The 18,710-nt window shown below is 38.3% G+C and overlaps 4 protein-coding genes across 9 annotated transcripts; 2 read left to right on the plus strand and 2 right to left on the minus strand.

Moving 5' to 3' along the window:
* Positions 1-203: 203 nt before the first annotated feature.
* On the plus strand, positions 204-1,213 carry LOC148696171 (uncharacterized). The gene has a single exon (XM_088696198.1). The coding sequence runs from the start codon at positions 304-306 to the stop codon at positions 931-933; it is 630 nt and encodes a 209-aa protein (XP_088552324.1). The 5' UTR covers positions 204-303; the 3' UTR covers positions 934-1,213.
* A 690-nt stretch (positions 1,214-1,903) lies between these two features.
* LOC137710736 (SWI/SNF complex subunit SWI3A) lies at positions 1,904-4,967 on the minus strand. 2 transcript variants are annotated; one of them, XM_068449844.2, is made up of 7 exons: positions 4,715-4,967; positions 3,960-4,507; positions 3,369-3,863; positions 2,930-3,099; positions 2,767-2,813; positions 2,412-2,575; positions 1,904-2,268 (listed from the first exon to the last, which is right to left on the minus strand). In XM_068449844.2, the coding sequence occupies exons 1-7, from the start codon at positions 4,800-4,802 to the stop codon at positions 2,089-2,091; spliced, it is 1,692 nt and encodes a 563-aa protein (XP_068305945.2). In that variant the 5' UTR covers positions 4,803-4,967; the 3' UTR covers positions 1,904-2,088. The 2 variants fall into 2 exon arrangements, with proteins under 2 accessions (XP_068305945.2, XP_088551720.1); XM_088695594.1 differs by having other exon boundaries at positions 2,943-3,099; positions 4,715-4,928.
* Positions 4,968-9,457: 4,490 nt separating this feature from the next.
* LOC137710334 (large ribosomal subunit protein eL8y) lies at positions 9,458-12,289 on the minus strand. The gene is made up of 7 exons (XM_068449282.2): positions 12,173-12,289; positions 11,318-11,365; positions 11,007-11,208; positions 10,349-10,518; positions 10,098-10,226; positions 9,912-10,004; positions 9,458-9,800 (listed from the first exon to the last, which is right to left on the minus strand). Exons 1-7 carry the CDS (start codon positions 12,173-12,175, stop codon positions 9,669-9,671), a joined length of 777 nt encoding a protein of 258 aa, XP_068305383.1. The 5' UTR covers positions 12,176-12,289; the 3' UTR covers positions 9,458-9,668.
* Positions 12,290-13,614: 1,325 nt separating this feature from the next.
* Positions 13,615-18,136, plus strand: LOC137710951 (DEK domain-containing chromatin-associated protein 1). 5 transcript variants are annotated; one of them, XM_068450120.2, is made up of 11 exons: positions 13,615-14,537; positions 14,619-14,652; positions 15,461-15,540; positions 15,658-15,717; positions 15,844-15,954; positions 16,034-16,114; positions 16,201-16,281; positions 16,691-17,201; positions 17,351-17,448; positions 17,539-17,569; positions 17,657-18,136. In XM_068450120.2, exons 1-11 carry the CDS (start codon positions 14,061-14,063, stop codon positions 17,842-17,844), a joined length of 1,752 nt encoding a protein of 583 aa, XP_068306221.2. In that variant the 5' UTR covers positions 13,615-14,060; the 3' UTR covers positions 17,845-18,136. The 5 variants fall into 5 exon arrangements, 2 of the variants coding, with proteins under 2 accessions (XP_068306221.2, XP_068306222.2); XR_015963492.1 differs by having other exon boundaries at positions 13,669-14,537; positions 17,302-17,448; XR_015963490.1 differs by having other exon boundaries at positions 13,669-14,537; positions 17,310-17,448.
* Positions 18,137-18,710: the final 574 nt, after the last annotated feature.

An 18,710-nucleotide genomic window follows, 5' to 3' on the forward strand; every position in this document is an offset into this window, starting at 1 on the left:
GGTGGGCTAGTAAGATGTGCTAATCGCATAATTTAAATTGAATATTCCAGATTACTCAGTCAAAAAGATCTCAATCCTTTGAGATCCTTTATATTTTACCATATAAAGTAAGAGTACGATGAATCTAAATTACCAAATTAACCCCATCTCACCGTTATATAAACCAGTGTTTGCAAATATATTATGGTCAGGCAGATGAAAGACCTCCCTCAATTTTTCTGAGACTGGCTTTTGAGCTAGCTCTTCCTCATTAGAATTACCTCTTACTCCACCCTTGTTTTTGGTAGAATATATAACCTCCAAATGGATCCAATCAAGTTATTGAAGTTCCAAGCAACCCACAAATACAAGAAACACCATCATCATCCTTTGAGCAATTTCTTCCTTTATTTTTTGACAGCAATAACTTGCAGTTTATTTTGTTTTTGCTCTCTGTGGCTTCCCCCTGTATATTCTTCCACGAAGGTTTTTGTCTTCGTTTCCGTCCCGAAAATCAGTTCAGTGTTCTTGAGCTCCAAGTTTGTGTTCATTCTAGGGAATCTCATTGTCGTTGCCCTTGTGGGACAATCCAAAATCTTTTCCACACGGACTAGTCCATCAAATATAGGTGACCAATATGAAAGTATGAAGAGGGTCCAAAGCCACCACAGCTCTTCAGCCCACCAAGAAAGGGAAGACAATACCTTGAACACTCTTTTGGTTGCAGAAAGGGTAGTGCAAAAGCGGACTTGTGGTCCTTGTGGAGATTTATTAGAAGCTGTGGAAGAGAAAGGATTGGTTGGAGGAAGTGAGGAAGTAGTGGGGGTGAAAGAGGACATAGATGAAGATGATGAGCTCAATTTACCCGACGAAGATCAGAAATTAAACCAAAGAGCTGATGATTTCATTGCAAGGGTTAATGAGAGGAGGAGGTTTGAACTGCTTTTTTATTGATGGTCTTTAGTAGCAAAGAATAGTTGTAGGTTTATAGCAAAGTAAATGTTGGTTATGCCAGTTGGTTAGAACAGTGTGCGAATTGTTGTGACATTAAAATATGGTATGTTAAAAATACCGTTCTTTTGAGGCCGAAAGACTCTTGCCTTTTTTTCTTTAATGGTATCCATCCATCTTTCCCTCATCAAGATTTTATGTGAGAAAAGACTTGATCGACCTTGTAGTTTTAATTGCATTGCAAACATTATACTTGTTTTATGCAAGATTTAACCTTGATATATCTCACTCATTGATACGAGTTTTATGCAAGATGTCACATTTGCAAAGATTCATTCGATCTCTATACAAGATACAACCGTTGATTTTCTGGATCACTCAGTAATACGTACAATAGAAGAAAATTGCAAATATTTGCCTAGTTTCCTTTGTTCATAGACTTCTCGAGAACAAGTCGAGCGGACCACCTTTCTCGTCTTACACATTATATTTGTTTGCTGCCATATCAGTTAAGGGGTGTCGAGATAAACTCAAGTTGTTTTCTAGGGTGCCTTGAGCAATAATAACATGACAAAGGGTTTGAATGCGATTAAAATCACTCAGATCGACCTTATTAACCACATTGATGTCCTCATCATTCAAAACAGCATCTGAGGATCTCATCAAAGTGATATCCTAGTCATTCAAAATAAAATCTCTGGTATGATTTTCTGGTACTCGACTTTCCCAGCTACGACGAACACTGGACCGAACTGTAATAAAATGGAGGTTTTCAACACCAAAACCATAGGGCAGGCATAGGCATCAATGTAATACACATGACAATACATAGTTGACTTAATATCCAGTTCAACTACCGGTCAGCACTTACCGTTAAAACGCGAGCAAAAACGGGCTCGTTTGACATCTCTAACTTGAAACGTCCCGCCTATAGTCATTTCTGAAACACCACAGAAGAGGCAAGATAATGGAATTGCATTGAATCTTAGAACATTAGCATTTGAAGAAATGATAAGATCCTAATTGATACAAAGTTGTTCTGTTCCTCAACCCTAATTTGCCAACCTCATCAGCAAGAATTAGAAATCACTTAAAGATACAAAGGAAACATCCTGCTCTAATCTACTCTACTCTACATTTAATAATACAAAAAGCATTTCAAGATTTTATTGAGGGATGACCCATCCATCTAGGTACACCGGAGTCAAATGTTTTTTGCAAGACATTAATCCGTTCTTGGACGAGAAAATCTTCTACATCTTCAATTTGAGCGTGTTCCTTCTTCATGATCTGCTCGAGATCTTCGAAGTAATTCAGTTTGAAGTGCAACTTTTTCATCTACATAAACATTCATGACAAAAAAGGGGAAAGGAATAGGTTTATAAGCAGCAAGAATTGCAGCAAATGGGGAGAAAAACTACGATGAATACAGAGATAAAGTCAAGGAAGCCAAACTAGAAGAAAACAAAACTACAAAATACCTGTGTCCCAATTATGGTTGCCATCAGATATTCAATCTCTCTATCCTCCTGATCAGCCAATAATTTTGAGTGTGCGGCAGCTGCTCCAAGAGCTGTTCCAATGGCAGCTCGAAGTTGCAAACTTGGAGGTATGTCATCTTTTCTGAAGAGTGCATCCTGACTCTCTGAGAAGTATAAAAACGCAAATTCAAATAGAGATGGTTAGGACTGAAGACAACAATCACGAAATACTAACACTAGTTAAGCAAAATATGTAAAACTATTGACAGTATAAACTTCTCCATTAGTCATTATTCCAAATTGATTGTAGTAAACTGTAAAAATCATGTCGTATAATTGGCTTTACTGCAAGTACCTGATTCGGTTGCCTTTTCCTGCATTTCCGAATCCCCATCTTGGTCGCTGAAATTGATAAGAAACAGGAAATTTCAGAACTGCAATACCAAACATAATACAACAACAAAAAGAACTATATCTGGAGCATAAGTTGGAAAAGCACATTCCAGTAGATGGATAACCTCTCTGTCTCACAGTTTTTAGCAGGAGACCACAAGCCATTAGTAAGAGAATCGTCATCAGCATCAAATATCTCCCTTGAACATGAGGTTTCCTCACAAAGCACATTTATGGCAGCATCAGCTGCAGCAGCTGTAATTTGTGGACCAACCATGGTTGATATGGCAGCTACCTAATGAAACAACATTAATATTTCGTAATAGAATAAAACGCCATACTTAGCATATGATAACGATAATATGAAAGAACTGTTATAAAAAAAGGTCAAAGAAGCAAAATAATGAAATCAATCTCCACATTTCTCTTTCCTCATTGATGCGTGCATGTATAATTGTATGTACATGTTTCCAGCCAAGATATGCCGAAGCATTAGCAACTTAACCAGATCCCTCATAACCATTTTAGTCTAAACTTTATTTATTACGCTGAGAAGTTAGCTACCTGTTTAATCAGTGAACTACTAGCATCCGAAAGAGAAGCAATGCATTGTCTTTTCAAAGGGGGGCCTTCATTTAAAGTGTCTACATTCCGCTTGCTGTCATCCGTCTGCTCATGCAACTGACCGTTGGTTATTATAGTCTCTTGACACTCAGGTGAAGATAACTGAACTTGCTTTGAACAGTCCAAATTAGCACTAAAGTCACTAGAATTGCCTTTTCTATAGGCAGAACCCAACACAAGCTCCCCAAAGGGCAGATCAATGAGCTTAGCAACACAATCAAATTTGGTCTTGGTCTGAACATTTTGAGCAACAAGGTCCCAATCATCCCCATGCTTGAAAACAGATTCTAAAAGTAATAGGGTTTCTGATTCAGTCCACTCAGCTCCATGAGTACCGCTCTTCTCAACTGCCTCATGTAACGTGAAGTCATCCCTAAATCTGTTTTCCCCATAGTTTCCATTTTCAAAACACTTTGCACAAATTAGAAAATCTCCCTGCCAATATAGTAATTCAAACAGATACAGAAATTATTAAGTTTCAGAACAGAAGGCTAGGGGCAAATTTATTACAGAAAATTGAACGAAAAATACCTTGCTATACTTGTAATATCCAGAATCGCATTGCCCGCCACAGTTTCCACAAACCAACACCTCCTTCTTCACATCACCAAAAACATTAGAATATGATGCCAATGGAGGAAACCCAATTCTCCTCACACCTCCACCACCCCCAACCTCCCCAACTTTAGCTTGACCTGAAACTGGCAAAATGGGTTTAATGGAATTCGGCATTTCAGCCACTCGGATCCCATTGGGGACTCCATCCTCAACCTTCACCTTACACCTCTCCTCACCCCCGGCCACAAAACCCCCTCCGCCACCAGAATTCACACCGAAATTAATCAACCCCCACTTCTCCAAGAAATTAAACACCTTATGAAGCAAACTAACATCACCCACAAGCGACTTCCTAACCTCAGTGAATGTGAGCTTCCTAGAAGGATCCTCTCTATACTTATTAATGATAAAATCCCTGTATTCCTTGTACGTTTTCGGAGTCCTAGATATCGAGCTCCCATCAAAATACTCTTTCAATGCAATTCTCTCATTTTCATGAATCTCATCCCACAAAAACCAGCCTGACAACAAACAAATCAAAGAAAAGCTCAGACCTTTTTCTCAGTCACATACATTAAACAACAATTTCATCAAATTTAAACAGACCCAGGCGACCAAACGCGGAGATTGTTCCAACGGGAGGAGCAATTAGCAATTAGGGTTTTGAATTGGGGATAATGCTAGGGTTTTTGAAAAGAGGAAAAGTGGGGGAGCGGTGGGAGACTTACTAGAGTGGCGTGGGATGGAGTAGAGGTCGAGCTCTGGTTCGTCAGGTCGGAGCGGATTAGAACCCGGGTCGTGTGGAGCAGGTTCCATAACTTCGGACCAGGTAATTGAGCCAAGTCGTGTCGTTGAGTTGGGTCCGAATGATTTCTCTCTCTCTCTAAATCTCAAGAGTCTGTGCTTCGATCAATGGCTTGGTCAGAGATTCGCGAGGCCTTGAGGTCACGGACCAATCAGATTCTGGCTCACGGTATATCCTGCGGCTGTGGGCGTAAGTTGTGTTATGTACGGTTTATACGTGATCAGGACCTTGAGAGTCCACGTGACATCACGTGACAGATAAAACATATTAATACAAATTTAATTTACTGAAAATATAACTTTAGCCCCTAAAACTTAATTTTCGGAGGCAGAGTGTCTGCCCTTCACATCCCCTTCTATTTGTGCGGTCACGGTTAAGACACGTTAACATATTCTTATTACTTTTTGTCTTATTATCTATATAAAAAAATCAATATAAAATGTTGATGTAACTTAACTGTAACCACATAAAATAGGAGTGGATGTGAAGGGCACCCAAACAACATGGCAGACAATCTGCCTCCTTAATTTTCTTCACATAAAATCTGATATAAGTTTTTTACTCGAATAAAATTCATTTACCAAGTTCCACATCAGCAAATTCATTAATTATGTTTGACTTAACACATTTAAAAATTTTTGGATGCCTAAAATATCCCTATTTGAATGTTTGATGTACAAATTAATGACATGCGAATTATAAGGGAGAATTAATAATTTTACTAAAAAAACATTTGTTATAAATTCATTGTATAATATGTAATAACAATAAAACATGTCTAATGTATTGACATGCTTAATTAAGTCACTAAAATTATATTTTACATATTAATGTAGGTAAATTATTTCACACACACACACACACACACACACACACACACATATATATATATAAAGACTAATATATGTAAAATTTCATGCAAAATAATTTACCTATAAAAATGTTATTTGATTCAACTAGTGCACCTACTATTAAAATTTTAAAATGTTAGATTTCTCAAAATGACACATCCCGACCCAAGCCCCCATCACATTCCAAACTCTACTCCACCGTAACACGATATTGTCCAAAATTTTAAAATGTTAGATTGCTCAAAATGACACATCCCGACCCAGGCCCCCATCACATCCCAGACTCTACTCCACCGTAACATGATATTGTCCGCTTTGGGCCCCGACCACACTGACACACCCCGACCGAGATCGGAGCGTGCTGGCCGTCACACGAAGGTGACGTAGCCATGTGCACGTGCGGAAGCTAATAAAGTAATAATATAAAAGTACGAATAAATTAAAAACTAGCATACAAAGTACTAAACAAGTGATAGCGTAAGTGAAAGACAATTTCAGAGCAGGTCTACAGCAGTCCAAAAGAAAGTTGCGACATAAGTACACCCAAAGGTGACCCTACGCTGGTGAGTATCTGTCAGAAAAGCCGGGAGAATCCTCTGGGAATACCACCGAAACTGCTAATCAACTAGAACCTGGAGGGGCGCAAAACAAAAGCGTGAGTGGGCAAAAACAAAGCTCTTTGAAAACCATTTAGCAAAATACATTCTAACCCCTCGCCGTAAAACCTGTATACTTCCCAGAAAATAGTCATATATACGTACGTATAAAAATGCCAATCATGCTCAAGGGTATGCCAAACATGCTCCATAATATGCCATGTCGGAACCTCATAATGAATGCAAGTGCCCAGGTATAAATCATATCAGTAATATAACATCTGGCAGCCGGAGTCACCTAACGTGACCTGTACGGCTGCATATAGAGCTCAAATCTCAACTCAATAACTGAACCTGCCCACGAGTCGAAACCACCTAAAGTGGTCTGTACGACAGGCCTGGGTGTAATATATATATATATATATATATATATATATATATATATATACGCTCTAGTGCTACGATCACGTGAAGGCTGTGCGAATAATCGCGGGTCACCTACGAGTCGGAACCACCTAAAGTGGTCTGTACGACAAGACTGTGCACCTAACTTGGATCCAAGCTGAGCGTGTGGTGCGGGAGGTGAACATCACGTGAAGGACTGTGCCCTACACTGGGTGGGAGCACTAACACCGGGGGTGCAGGTTATGAGCTCTCTAAGCATCTCAAACTACTGCTGTATGTAAATATGAATACCACTTACCTGGCACTTACCTGTGCGTCCACAGCACCCAATATGCATATGTGTATGCATGCCACTACTAATGCATGCAATGATGCATAAACGATAATAATAAAGTGTATGGCATAACATAAATAACCTTTTTTAAATCAATTTCTGGGAATATAAATGTATATAGGTATATACGGAAAACAAAAGCCCACTCACTGGTAAGTGGAAGGGTCGTAGCCCCCTGCCTCGAGTGCGAACGCTCGTCCTCGGGGTACGTGTCACCTATATGCGAAATAACTATAAAAACGTTAACTTTAAAGCACATAACCAACTTCTCGTAATAACTTCTCATATATGGCTCAAAATGGACAAATGAATATACCAACGTGCTCTACACAACCTCAGGATCACAACCATATTTTTAGAAAAATTTTGCTCCGCCGCACGCGCCGGCCACGCGCAGGCACGTGTGGCGCACACGGACGGCGTCAACTAACGCCGTTAGGAATATTCCGTCAGTTTTGACAGATTCCGTTAACGGCGTCAGGAATATTCCGTCAGATTTGACGGAATATTCCGTCTCCAAACATGCTCAACATTATGCCACACCACACAAAACAACCCATAACGTGACGAAAACGCACTAGGGGCAAACTTGTAATTTCACACGTACGTTTCGATATTTCCGGGACGGGATGTCACACACGCCCTCACAGTTTTGTTTCTGGGAACTCACATGAGACCTTCCCAGTGGGTCACCCATCCTGGGATTGCTCTCGTGCCAACTCGCTTAACTTCGGAGTTCCTACGGAACTCAAAGCCAGTGAGCTCCTAAAAGGCCTTGTGCTAGGTAGAGATGAGAATATACATATAAGGCTTACATGTTTCGTTAAACTGCCTACGCACCCTAAACTGGGATCAAGCTATTCGTAGTTCGTACTAGTCCTCCAAAGCATTCACAGAAATTATATGAAATATTCAATTTATAAACGTTTGTGGAGATGTCAATCTTATATATATATAGATATACGATAGAAGGGAAAAGACCCACTCACCTTAGGTTTGCGCTACAACTCCCAAGCATGAATATCGAGACATCACGAACGATCCTCACCTACCACGAAGTCCAAAAGTGGATGGAAGATGGTCAATTTTACCCATGAAGTGAGCGGGTGCCTAAAGCTTCCTAGGGTCGATTCATCGTCTACGGTGGTCCAATGGGGTCAAGGTTGGTTGGGTTTTGCTCCTGGGATGATGGGCTACAAAGCCCAAGTAGTGGCATCGGCCATCGCTTTGCCATTTTGTCGGAAAAATAAAAAAGGGTAGCCAGAGCATCGTGAGAACCGTCAACTTTCGTGGCCTCGAACCGCCACAACATGGCTCAATTCGGGGTCCTAGTGGACATTTCGGGTTAGGGCGTGTCACAAAATAATTTACCCTATCTATGTAAAATACATGAAAAATAATTTACCTACATACTAAACAAACCCAATATATGAGAAATACATGCAAAATAATTTACCTACATAATAAAGCAATATTATTTTATTTAATACTAATTTACCTACAAAATCTATTATTTGCTAATCATAAATTTACAAATAGGTAAATTAATTACATATAATAATTTTTTAACATATATGTTAGTACTGCGCATATATATATATTTGAACGTATAGTAGTACCATATACATATAAGTAAATTATATGTATATTGAACTTTTAGTAGCATGATATACTTTTGAATGTATTTATGTATATAAATATATATAAATAAGGGTAATAGTATGTGCAATAATTATTTATTCATTATAATTAAAGTAAGCAATAATATTTATTGATTTGATTTGAATATTGTGCCACAAGTTGTAAATATTTTGTAATAATAGGTCAATTACTTTTCTATTTGGTAGGCTTTTCAAATTTGCATTTTATTTGTATGTTTATAATTGAGTGGGTTTTTATCTAGGAAATAAGAGTTGTAATGATTTATATCTAAAGAACCTTTTAATGTTTAAAGATGTAATTGTGGCAATGCCCCTTAATTTTAACTTCAGTTAAAGAAATTGTCTCTCGACTATAAATTTGTGATTCATTACTTTCTTAACTTATCAAAACGTGCAGTTAGGTCATTTCTTTAACTTCGTTAGAACTTCTATGAAAACGAGTCATATCATATGAAGTTGAATCAAGAGTAAATATGGAAAACCAAATTAGAGATTGTAACAATAGTCTCTCAACTTCAATCCAATTACAGAAATAGTTCCTCAACTTTTACATTATTTCTCTAATGGTCCCTTAACTTTAATCCAATTGTAACAATGATTTTGCCAATCTAACTTATTTTGACATAAGTTCTGACAAAATTAACAAAAAAAAACCATCGTTGCACATTTTCACGAGTTAATGAACCAATTATCATGAATTTTTAGTTGAATAACCATTACTTTAATTTTAAGTTAAAGTTGAAGAATCATTGTTACAATTTTCTCTAAATTGTACAACGGGTTCTTTCTCACCCGTCGCATAACACCAACTCTGGATGCTAAAGTATTAAGTCCAATAACTATTGGTCAAGGATTCAAAGGCAGACAAACAATAGATACTACAAGGTCTATCCAAAAACACATCCACACTCTAACCAGAGTGATACAAAGTTGAAGTTGATCTGTAAATGATAATAGGGGGCGAACAGAAGAGTTTCTAAAGAACAACCGACAACCAAATGACGAGCACCCTCCACGCTGGAAGATACTCTTAGTTCAACCTCTGTGCGGCTTCCTTTGCTAAGAGCTTCTCCTTCGCCTTGGTCTTGGCCTGTGATTTGGCACCCATGATACCGCCGCCCCACTTCTTTCTCAACTCCTCGTACTTATCGTTGAAGTTGGCCTAGATCACATAAAAGTAACATTCATGAGAGGTAAACAAGTATATCCACATTGTGACGGATAAATTTGTTAAACAAAGCAAAAAAAATAAAAAATCAATCTTTTAGCATGCCTTGATAGCCTCCAGAATTTTGCTGAACTCAAGCTTATCCTCATTCTTAACGGTGGTCAAACAAAGTGCAGCAGCAGTTTTCTTGTGGAGAAGCTGTCAGCAAAGAAGTAGACACATCAATGTCTTCCGCAAGACATACAATCATGTTTTTGATGAAAAATAACAGACAAAACTACAGATCTATACTGCTCCAAGACGGGATTTCCCCTTCACAATGCAGTATGGGATCTCCATCTTCCTGCACAAGGCAGGAAGCCATACAACCAACTCGATAGGGTCCACATCGTGAGCAATAACAACAAGCTGAGCCTTGTTCTGCAAGGAAGACATCAAGGACAGGAAAACATCTCATTAGTTATCATAACTTATGACGTATGTCAAGGTTCACTCATTGAAACCTAGATGGAACAAAGTAATATATATGATGTATTAACAACCTGCTCAATCAGGTAGGTGACATGGTTAAGTCCATATTTCAGAACAATAGGCTTCTTTGCCTCAACAGTTTTTCCTTCAGATTCCTCTTGAGCTCTTTTCAGAAGACGTTCCCTCTTTGCAGCTTTGTCTTCGGGCCTATACTTCAGAAGCAACTTGAAGAGACTTGTAGCTGCAAGCAGAATTGTCCGTGGTGTATGAGTTTATCCACAAAACGATATGGTTTGAAAACAGTAGTAAAAATCATTTAATACTTGAGACCTCCTCTACAACTCCACCTTCTAAGTTTCTTATTATCAGAGCATACAAAGAACACGAATGGAATAGTTATAGCGGAAGCACTAAAATCAGTAATTGTAGAGCGACGACTCAACCATCAACACTAACGTGTACTATAGTAATCAGATACGCAACAGGATGTTCACCAAGAATCATGATAAGGGGGCATACAGGTAGAAAACCGGGAGTGTTGGAAAGCATTTTTCAGTCCTAGAGGTGTAAGCAGTAGGAAGTGAAGGTATGTTCATCGACCCAACAATACATTTTATAGAAATCTTAAGAATTTACATATCTACTTACTTGATCAAACCAATCAACTAAAAAAAATCCTAGACTATTACATTACTCAAGCAACAAGCAATAATAATGGCTGGGTCATACCTAGGTTCTTGTCCAGAGTCTTGGTGAACTGGTTAAGTGCTGGTGGGACCTTCAAACGTTGCTTAAGGATCCTCTTCTTCCTCTGGATACGAACAACCTTGGGCCACTTAACAAATCGGTGCAGATCTCTCTTAGGAGGCAAAGCCCCACCAATACCAAACTGTTTGGTACGCTTCTCAAATAGTGGGTTCACAACCTTCTCCTAAAGACAGAAATTGGAGAAAATATTCAGTAACACACAAGTTACATCCAAATTTTTATAAGATACAACTTCATAAACAAATGAAAGATTGAAGAGTGATAGAACATACAGTTTTCTTCTTGGCAAGTGCTGCCGGTTTCACACCTCTCTTCGGGGCCTGCAAGACAAAAGAATATAAGTGAATTATAACAAATGATACCAAACAAAAAGTAGCAATGATTCTGATCATGTCCCAAAGTTTAATGGTGTGAAAACAAATCACATTTCGCAAATGAGACAACCCAAGTGCCATCCAAAACAAACAAATCACATTTCGCAAATGAGACAACCCAAGTGCCATCCAAAACATGCGTTCCGTGAATGATTGAAATCATTACATTTACGGATCTTTGTAACAAAAAATCGCAACAGAAAGCTGCGGAAACAAACATTTGAATTCTATTTAATTGGATGAACAAATGAATTAAAATTCATAATTCAAAAAATCTTCGAACACAGTGAGCACCTAGCAGCCTCCCACATCGTGATTAAATACACATTTCCGGGGGTCTCCCACATCGTAATTAATCCTGGTATTCCGCCTTTCGGAAAACAAATTCTCAGCAACTGGTTTCCAACATAGCCCTTAAGAAATTATTATGTCAACTACTAATCTCTTTTTTCACTGAGACACCTCACTAATCCCACTATTACTTACACACAGAGACACACATTCATCAAATATAAACATCAAAAGAGATTAGCTTAATCATACAAATTAAAACGAACAAACACTATATTTTAAATTAATTAAATCAATTTTCAAGCCCACAGATTATCTGATAATCTACATTTCACACCAACGAATGAAAAATCAGCAAATACAGGCCTCAGGCATGCATACATACATACATACAACTGAAAAATAGCCGATTAGAGCACACGATTCGAGAAGAAGGAGATGAAATTAGGGTTTGGAGTATACCATTTTCGGGTTGGTGAGATCTTCAGTGGCCTTCTGGGGTTTACGGCGAATGAAACCCTAAAACTAAACGGAAGCTCTCGGGGTGGCGCTGAGTGTGAACTACATATAAGTGGCCCAATTGCGGAACTTGGGTTTTCATCCGATTAGTATTGGATCGGGTCGGATCTACTGGGAGTGTTCGTCTCGAGTTTGTGCTGCTTTTGGGGCGGGCCGCAATCGTGGGCCTCATTTATCTTTTTGAGTTGGGCTTCTGTTTGTGTTGATCCAATCTGAGTTGACTATATGGTTTTGAGATAAAAGATATGAAATGGGGCCGTTGACCACAAAAAACTTGTGAGACAATCATAGATTCATAACTGAGACGGGTAATTTATCAGCCAAAGATTCTTCTTACGGTTAGATCCAACCTTCTAATCATTGCAAAAAGGAAAAGGAGTTTCACGTCCTTCCCTTTCGGGATGGGAGGATTAGGAAAATTGTTATGATTGCAATTTTTCACCATACTTTTAGATAAAACATGAAAAAAGAGGCTTGTATGGAACGGTTTTTCTGTTCTCGCACAATCAAAGGAGCAATCTCACAGTTCTTGGTTTGTGAAAAAATGTTGTTAGGTGATTCGTTTTATTTTTAGGAAAACTAATAAAAATGGTTTGAAAACTTTGAGTTTTAATGATAAGGACAAAATAAAGGGTAAAGTGAATAGTACCAGAATTGACTTTTGAGTGTAAAAATGTAATTTTTCGTTAAAGTGAAACCTAAATTTGTTTTCAAGAGACAAATGTCAATATAATGGTAAAGGGTACGGATGGATTCAGTTATTACCAAATTACTTGTTTTCTTTTTTAGAGACTCACTAAATACATCAACATCTTCTAAAGTAAATGGCTAAAGCCATATGAGGTTTGTCCAACTCAAATTACAACAAAAAGTTATAACTTCAAGTATGTTTTACCTAACGATGAACTTACTAGTTACAATTGTAAAAAGCGTAAAAAACATCGGCCTTGAATAACTAATGCAAAACTCCTTAACAACAGTAATTGCTAGTTTTGTTCTCCCAACCAAAGTGCTTAAAAAACCGGTTAGTTATGCATCCAAGATCCGACCGTGATCGAGAAAACACAAAATTGAAATCCAGATTAAAAAATGTGGAATCTCCAACCCACAATGACCAAATTGACCACATCACCATGGACACGTGGCAAACACCCTATGAAATTTTTTGGGAGTCTAGTGAGTAGCTTACAAGTAGGAGTGTAGTAGTAAAAAGACAGGATTTTGAAAATTCTTCAATTATATTTAATTATTGTATATTGTGCAGTTAGTTTTTGTTAGGTACTTTTTATATTTAATTTAAATAAAAAGATTTATAATAATTTTCGATCGCATGATATACGATAAACGAATATAATTAGAGGATTTTTAAAATAATCACAAAGAATATTTGGAGAAAAATCTTATTCGATTTAAATTAAAATTTACAATAATTTTCAATCGATATACGATAAACGAATGTAATTAAAAAATTTGTAAAATCTTGACGAAGAAAATCCGGAGAGAAATCTCATTCGAGACAGAGCCCCGCTGTCTCATAATTTTTGGCATGAAATTTTGAAACCCTCCCTCCCTTTACAATTCCACAGCCCGCCCAATCTGCCCCGAAAATTCCAAAATTAAAGCCCCAGATTTTTCAATTCCCCCCAAATTCCCAAACCCTAATTTGCTAAATTGCACCACCCGTCCCTCTCTCAGATTCAGATTCAGATTCACATACCCTAGTACCCCCTCCCAGCTCTGTGATTTCTAGGTTTCCAATTCCCAAACCCACGAATCTAGGGTTTTAACAATTCTCCGTCGAATCCTGATCCCTGATTTGCTGTTCGGTTCCATGGCGTCCGAAGTCCTAGAGGAGAAGAAACCCGAGGACGAAGCTCCGGTGGCGGAGAAGCCGGAGGCTGAGGCCGAGGAGGTGACGAAGGAGGAGGCTAAGGAAGAGGAGCAAGAGAAAGAGGAAGAGAAGAAGGAGAATGTTTCGGAAGCTTCCGAGAAGGTCACTGAGAAGGAGGAGAAAGTTGTTGAAGAAGGCCAAGAGGAGAAGGAGAAAGAGAGTGAGGAAACTCCGAAGAAGACTACGAGGGGTCGAAGGGCTAGCTTGAAGAAGGTGGAGAACGACCAGACCGAGTCGAAAAAAAGAGGCAGGGACTCGGCTGCGAAGAAGAGTAAAGAAGCTAAGGCGGAGAAGAAAGAGAAGGAACCGGTGACTCCGGTGAGTGAGAGGCCCACAAGGGAGAGGAAGCTAGTTGAGCGCTACTCAGCTCCAGAGAGTGGGCGGTCTTCCGGGACTAAATCCTTGAGCATTGAGAAGGTATGGTGGTGGGAAGAGTTGCGTTTTTTATTTGTTCCTTGTTGGTCTAATTTGAATTATGCTTGTTTTCTTTGATTTCAGGGTCACGGTACAGAACTTAAGAATATCCCAAATGGTACGTTTTGCTTAAGTTTTCAAAAGCTTTGATCTTGTTAAATTGTTTGTTGGTATGGTTGAATTGCTGAAATATAGTGGTACTTTTGGCTTCGATTCATCCGTCTAGTGTTATTGAATCTTAAGTTGTTGTAGTGGATCTTAGTTTTAGATTTCGGCAAAAATTTTACATGCACATTGATCCAGCAAAAAAGAAAGCAGTTTGAATTCCCTGTAGGCTTGTAGTTCATTTGTTATTTTACCTGGATTCATGTGTAATGTGACAGTGGTTCTGTTTTAGCTTCAATTTAACATTTACGTGAACTACCCAGTTCATTTAAGACATGGGAAACGTTTTAATATTCATTGTTATTAACAAGCTAAGTGGTGGTACAAAAATTTGTTTTGATGATTTTAATTGGTTTTAAATTACAAGGTGTAGTGGCTTTCTTTGATTTGAACTTCTGTTGGATGGAGAATTGAACCTAGAGTGTATACAACCAATGAAGTGATGTTCGTCTGGCTGCTATGTACTATCCATAAACAATGAACATAAATAAGTTGGAAAACAAGAATCAAAATTTTAGTGTTATGAGTTTCATCGTGCTGTTTGTTTAGTTCTTCTAGTTAGCATTGTCGCATTTTCATCGTGTTTTCCTACACCTTTTCACATGTCCAAAAAATAATTATATGTTGTGAGGTGGAAGTTACTAGCTCATGTTGTATGTGGGGAACTAATATAGTATGCATATAAATTGTTATTCACTTATCTTCAAATTTTTTGTTACCGCAGCCTGGCCTATTTTTGTCTGATATTTGAACTGTTTCAGTGGCCTTCAAGATGTCAAAGAGAAAAGCAGATGACAACCTTCAATTACTTCACACAATTCTTTTTGGAAAAAAAGCTAAGGTGACCTTTTGTTTGTGTCTGCTTTTTATTTAGTGATTTCAGGTGCTTTTTATTCATTTTGTCTATGGTAGTCTTATCATGTTCTGATGTGTTTTAATTGTTGATGTTCTTGTGCAGCCTCATAGTTTAAAGAAAAATATAAGTCAGTTTTCAGGTTATGTGTGGGTTGAGAATGAGGTATTAATGTTTTATGCTCACCCCCTTGATCAATTTTGCATATTCTGCTGGGTCTTCTTGGATATTCACGCAGTACAATATTATCGCAACGCTCACTCTTATTATTCTTTTTTTATCTGTTTGCAGCAGGAAAAACATCGGGCAAGGGTAAAGGAAAAGATTGATAAGTGTGTTAAAGAGAAGTTGATGGATTTTTGTGACTTGCTTAATATTCCGGTTAAGGGCACTACAAAGAAGGTAAATATTGCAAGAAACGTTTTTTATATTGCTTGAAAAGTTGATGGGTGATCCCTAATCTGACAGGCTGTGCTTATAGGAAGATCTTTCTGTCAAGTTATTAGAGTTCTTGGAGTCGCCACATGCTACAACTGATATTTTGCTTGCTGAAAAGGAACAGGTTCTGTTTCTTTCCCACTGTTTTTTACTTGCTCTATGTGCATTTTCACATTGCTTGTTAACTCATGGTTCATCTCTGAGTTTCAGAAAGGGCAAAAGCGGAGAAGGAAGGCTACACCGAGTAAGGCTGCAGGTTCTGGGGAAGCATCACCAGAAACATCAGCCAAGGTGTGTATTCGTTAGTCAATATTAAATTATGAATTTCTCACCAACGCCATGGATGTAGGAATATTTTTTCCTGATGCATTAGTTAATCCATTTTCTCTTTTTATTTTATTTTTTATCCCTGTGTTAAATGCATGGTTGTGCTCCGTGTTGTAGTATGGATTTATACCCAAGTATTCGACCTAGAGAAAAATAATTATTTACTTCTTGTTTGCCTGTAGTTTGCTGATTAGATTGATTTACTTGTTGAACTTTCTCCTATTCTCATTGATACTCTGATTATGATACTTTGGCAATGCACTTTGCATTTGATGATGATGTATTGCAATGCATATGGCTTTGCCACTGGGTCATGCATTTTCTTCTCATGTTGATGCTTTGTTGTCTAACTGTGTGCCTTCTTTCTTGATAGAAACAAAAAGAAACACCCAATTCTGACAAAAAGCAGGAGTCATCCAAAGCTGATGAAGAGGAGGATGATGACAAAGTTGAAACTTCAGATGTGAAGGATGGCTCCGGTGAAGATGATGACCACAATATGGTTAATGAAGAAAGTGACCCCGAAGAGAAATCTGATGAAGAGCAAAAAGAACCAAAGGACCAGGTTTCGAGTCCAAAAAGTTCATCCAAAAAGACTCTAAAAGAAGGCTCAAAGGCTAAAGCTGGTAGCAAAACAACACCTTCTAAGAAGAAAACCCCAGCAAAATCTGCAAAAACTCCTACAGAATCTGCGAAGAAATCTAGTTCTACTTTGAAAAGAGGTGCAACTGATGCTGAAGGAGCTTCTGGCTCAACAACTAAAGCAAAGAGATCAGCGAAAAAACAGAAGGCTGAGAAGGAAAGCCCAAAGGATACCAAGGAAAAAGCCACTGGCAAAAAACAGTCAAGCAAGTCCCCAGCCAAGGCTCCAGCAAAGGATCAAGGTGATTTTCTTTGTGTTTATTTGCTGTGGATTCTCCCTACTTAGTTTGATACTTCGATATCGGCTTGTGGATCTGTTCCATAAAATGCTTATGTCTTCAGAATTTTAGGAGTTTCTCTTTTGATTGTATCAAATTCGTGCATGAACTAGGAAAAGGGAAAGCTAGCAAGAAACCGAAGCCAGAGCCCACAAGAGATGATATGCATGCAGTAATTGTTGATATTCTGAAGGAAGTAGACTTCAATACTGTAAGTTTCATTATTGCAACATGACATTGAGTGGATGGTTGAAGATGCGTTAGTTCTGTTATTAAACACTTCCTCATTTACGTTGTGCAGGCAACTTTATCGGACATTCTCAGGCAACTTGGTAAGGTTCCTTTCTGTGTGCTTCATTTTTATTTTCATAACCTACTCTTTTATTTAGCTAACTGTATAATCGTGATTTACTTCCCAGGTATCCACTTCAGTGTTGATTTGATGCATAGAAAAGCAGAGGTGAAGGCAATAATTACAGATGTAATTAACAACATGACTGACGAGGAAGATGAAGGCGAAGAAGCAGAGGAGAATGCGGAAGCTGGTGATGACTCAGACAAGGATGAAGAAAAGGATGACGATGGCAAGGACAACGATGATGCTTAAATCATAGTTGGCCAGAGCTTATACATGACCGTCGCATGCTGTGCATTAACCAAGTAATTTATACTTTTCTTCAGAGGTGTGTGCCATCAGCAGTTTTTAAGAATCGATACCTTTGGGGATACCCGGGCCCTGTACCATATTATTTAACTTCTTTGTAGTGTTGAGCTGACCGCAAATTCATATGTTAGGTTTGTTTTTGTAAGTTAAACCCCTTCCTATGAGAGTTGTTTAGCTGTAATCATGACTTAGTTTTCACTTTTAAAAGAGTAGTAAGTGGGTTTCTTTTTCCTAATCTCTGCTTTCCCCCTCATTTAGTTTCTTTGACTTCGCTAATTGAGATGAGATCGGAGTTTAGAGACTTCAACGATTTCGTATTGATGGATACAGATTTCCTCATCAGCAAAGCCGGTGTCAAAAGCTTATGCTGGAAAATTTGATCAAATCCGGTTGGGGCATGAGTTAATTGGGCGGACACAGTTGAGCTCGACTAGCCCATGAAGCCGCCTTTGCGGTTCTATGCTGGACAAGCCCATGAAACCGCCTTTGCGGTTCCATGGCTCGACGGTTGCCTGCCTTATCTTAAATATGAAATTTGGCCAAGAAAGTTCAAAACGGTTCCTGGAGGGCTAATTCTATGAACCTAATCTCTCAAAACGATTTCAGACAATGGAAATGAGTGAGAAGTCAATTCTAACTAATTAATCTCTCCGGTATTTAAGAATTGACTTGGCCAAACTTCCTATACAAAGCATGGGTCAATTCTTACGTTCACTACCATATCGATTACGTTAGATTAATTTATATTTTGAGATTTGTGCAATAGATAAATTAAATCAAATTCATCTAACGATAATCCTGACCACCAC

This window comes from Pyrus communis, chromosome 6, assembly GCF_041283825.1.
Source record: "Pyrus communis isolate YQ-2024b chromosome 6, ASM4128382v1, whole genome shotgun sequence".
Classification (NCBI taxonomy): Eukaryota; Viridiplantae; Streptophyta; class Magnoliopsida; order Rosales; family Rosaceae; genus Pyrus; species Pyrus communis.

What these genes read in the sequence shown, in the direction of transcription:
- LOC148696171 (XM_088696198.1), top strand. Translation starts at nt 304, where the DNA reads ATGGATCCAATCAAGTTATTGAAGTTCCAAGCAACCCACAAATACAAG.
- LOC137710736 (XM_068449844.2), bottom strand. Translation starts at nt 4,802, where the DNA reads ATGGAACCTGCTCCACACGACCCGGGTTCTAATCCGCTCCGACCTGAC. An exon ending in GTAGTTCACTGATTAAACAG is followed by an intron (nt 3,100 to 3,368) that starts GTAGCTAACTTC and finishes TTGTTTCATTAG; the next exon opens with GTAGCTGCCATATCAACCAT. An exon ending in GGAAAAGGCAACCGAATCAG is followed by an intron (nt 2,576 to 2,766) that starts GTACTTGCAGTA and finishes TATACTTCTCAG; the next exon opens with AGAGTCAGGATGCACTCTTC.
- LOC137710334 (XM_068449282.2), bottom strand. An exon ending in GACTCTGGACAAGAACCTAG is followed by an intron (nt 10,519 to 11,006) that starts GTATGACCCAGC and finishes TTCTGCTTGCAG; the next exon opens with CTACAAGTCTCTTCAAGTTG. An exon ending in TCACCTACCTGATTGAGCAG is followed by an intron (nt 10,227 to 10,348) that starts GTTGTTAATACA and finishes TCTTCCTTGCAG; the next exon opens with AACAAGGCTCAGCTTGTTGT.
- LOC137710951 (XM_068450120.2), top strand. Translation starts at nt 14,061, where the DNA reads ATGGCGTCCGAAGTCCTAGAGGAGAAGAAACCCGAGGACGAAGCTCCG. An exon ending in TGCTTGCTGAAAAGGAACAG is followed by an intron (nt 16,115 to 16,200) that starts GTTCTGTTTCTT and finishes TCTGAGTTTCAG; the next exon opens with AAAGGGCAAAAGCGGAGAAG. An exon ending in AGGAAGTAGACTTCAATACT is followed by an intron (nt 17,449 to 17,538) that starts GTAAGTTTCATT and finishes TACGTTGTGCAG; the next exon opens with GCAACTTTATCGGACATTCT.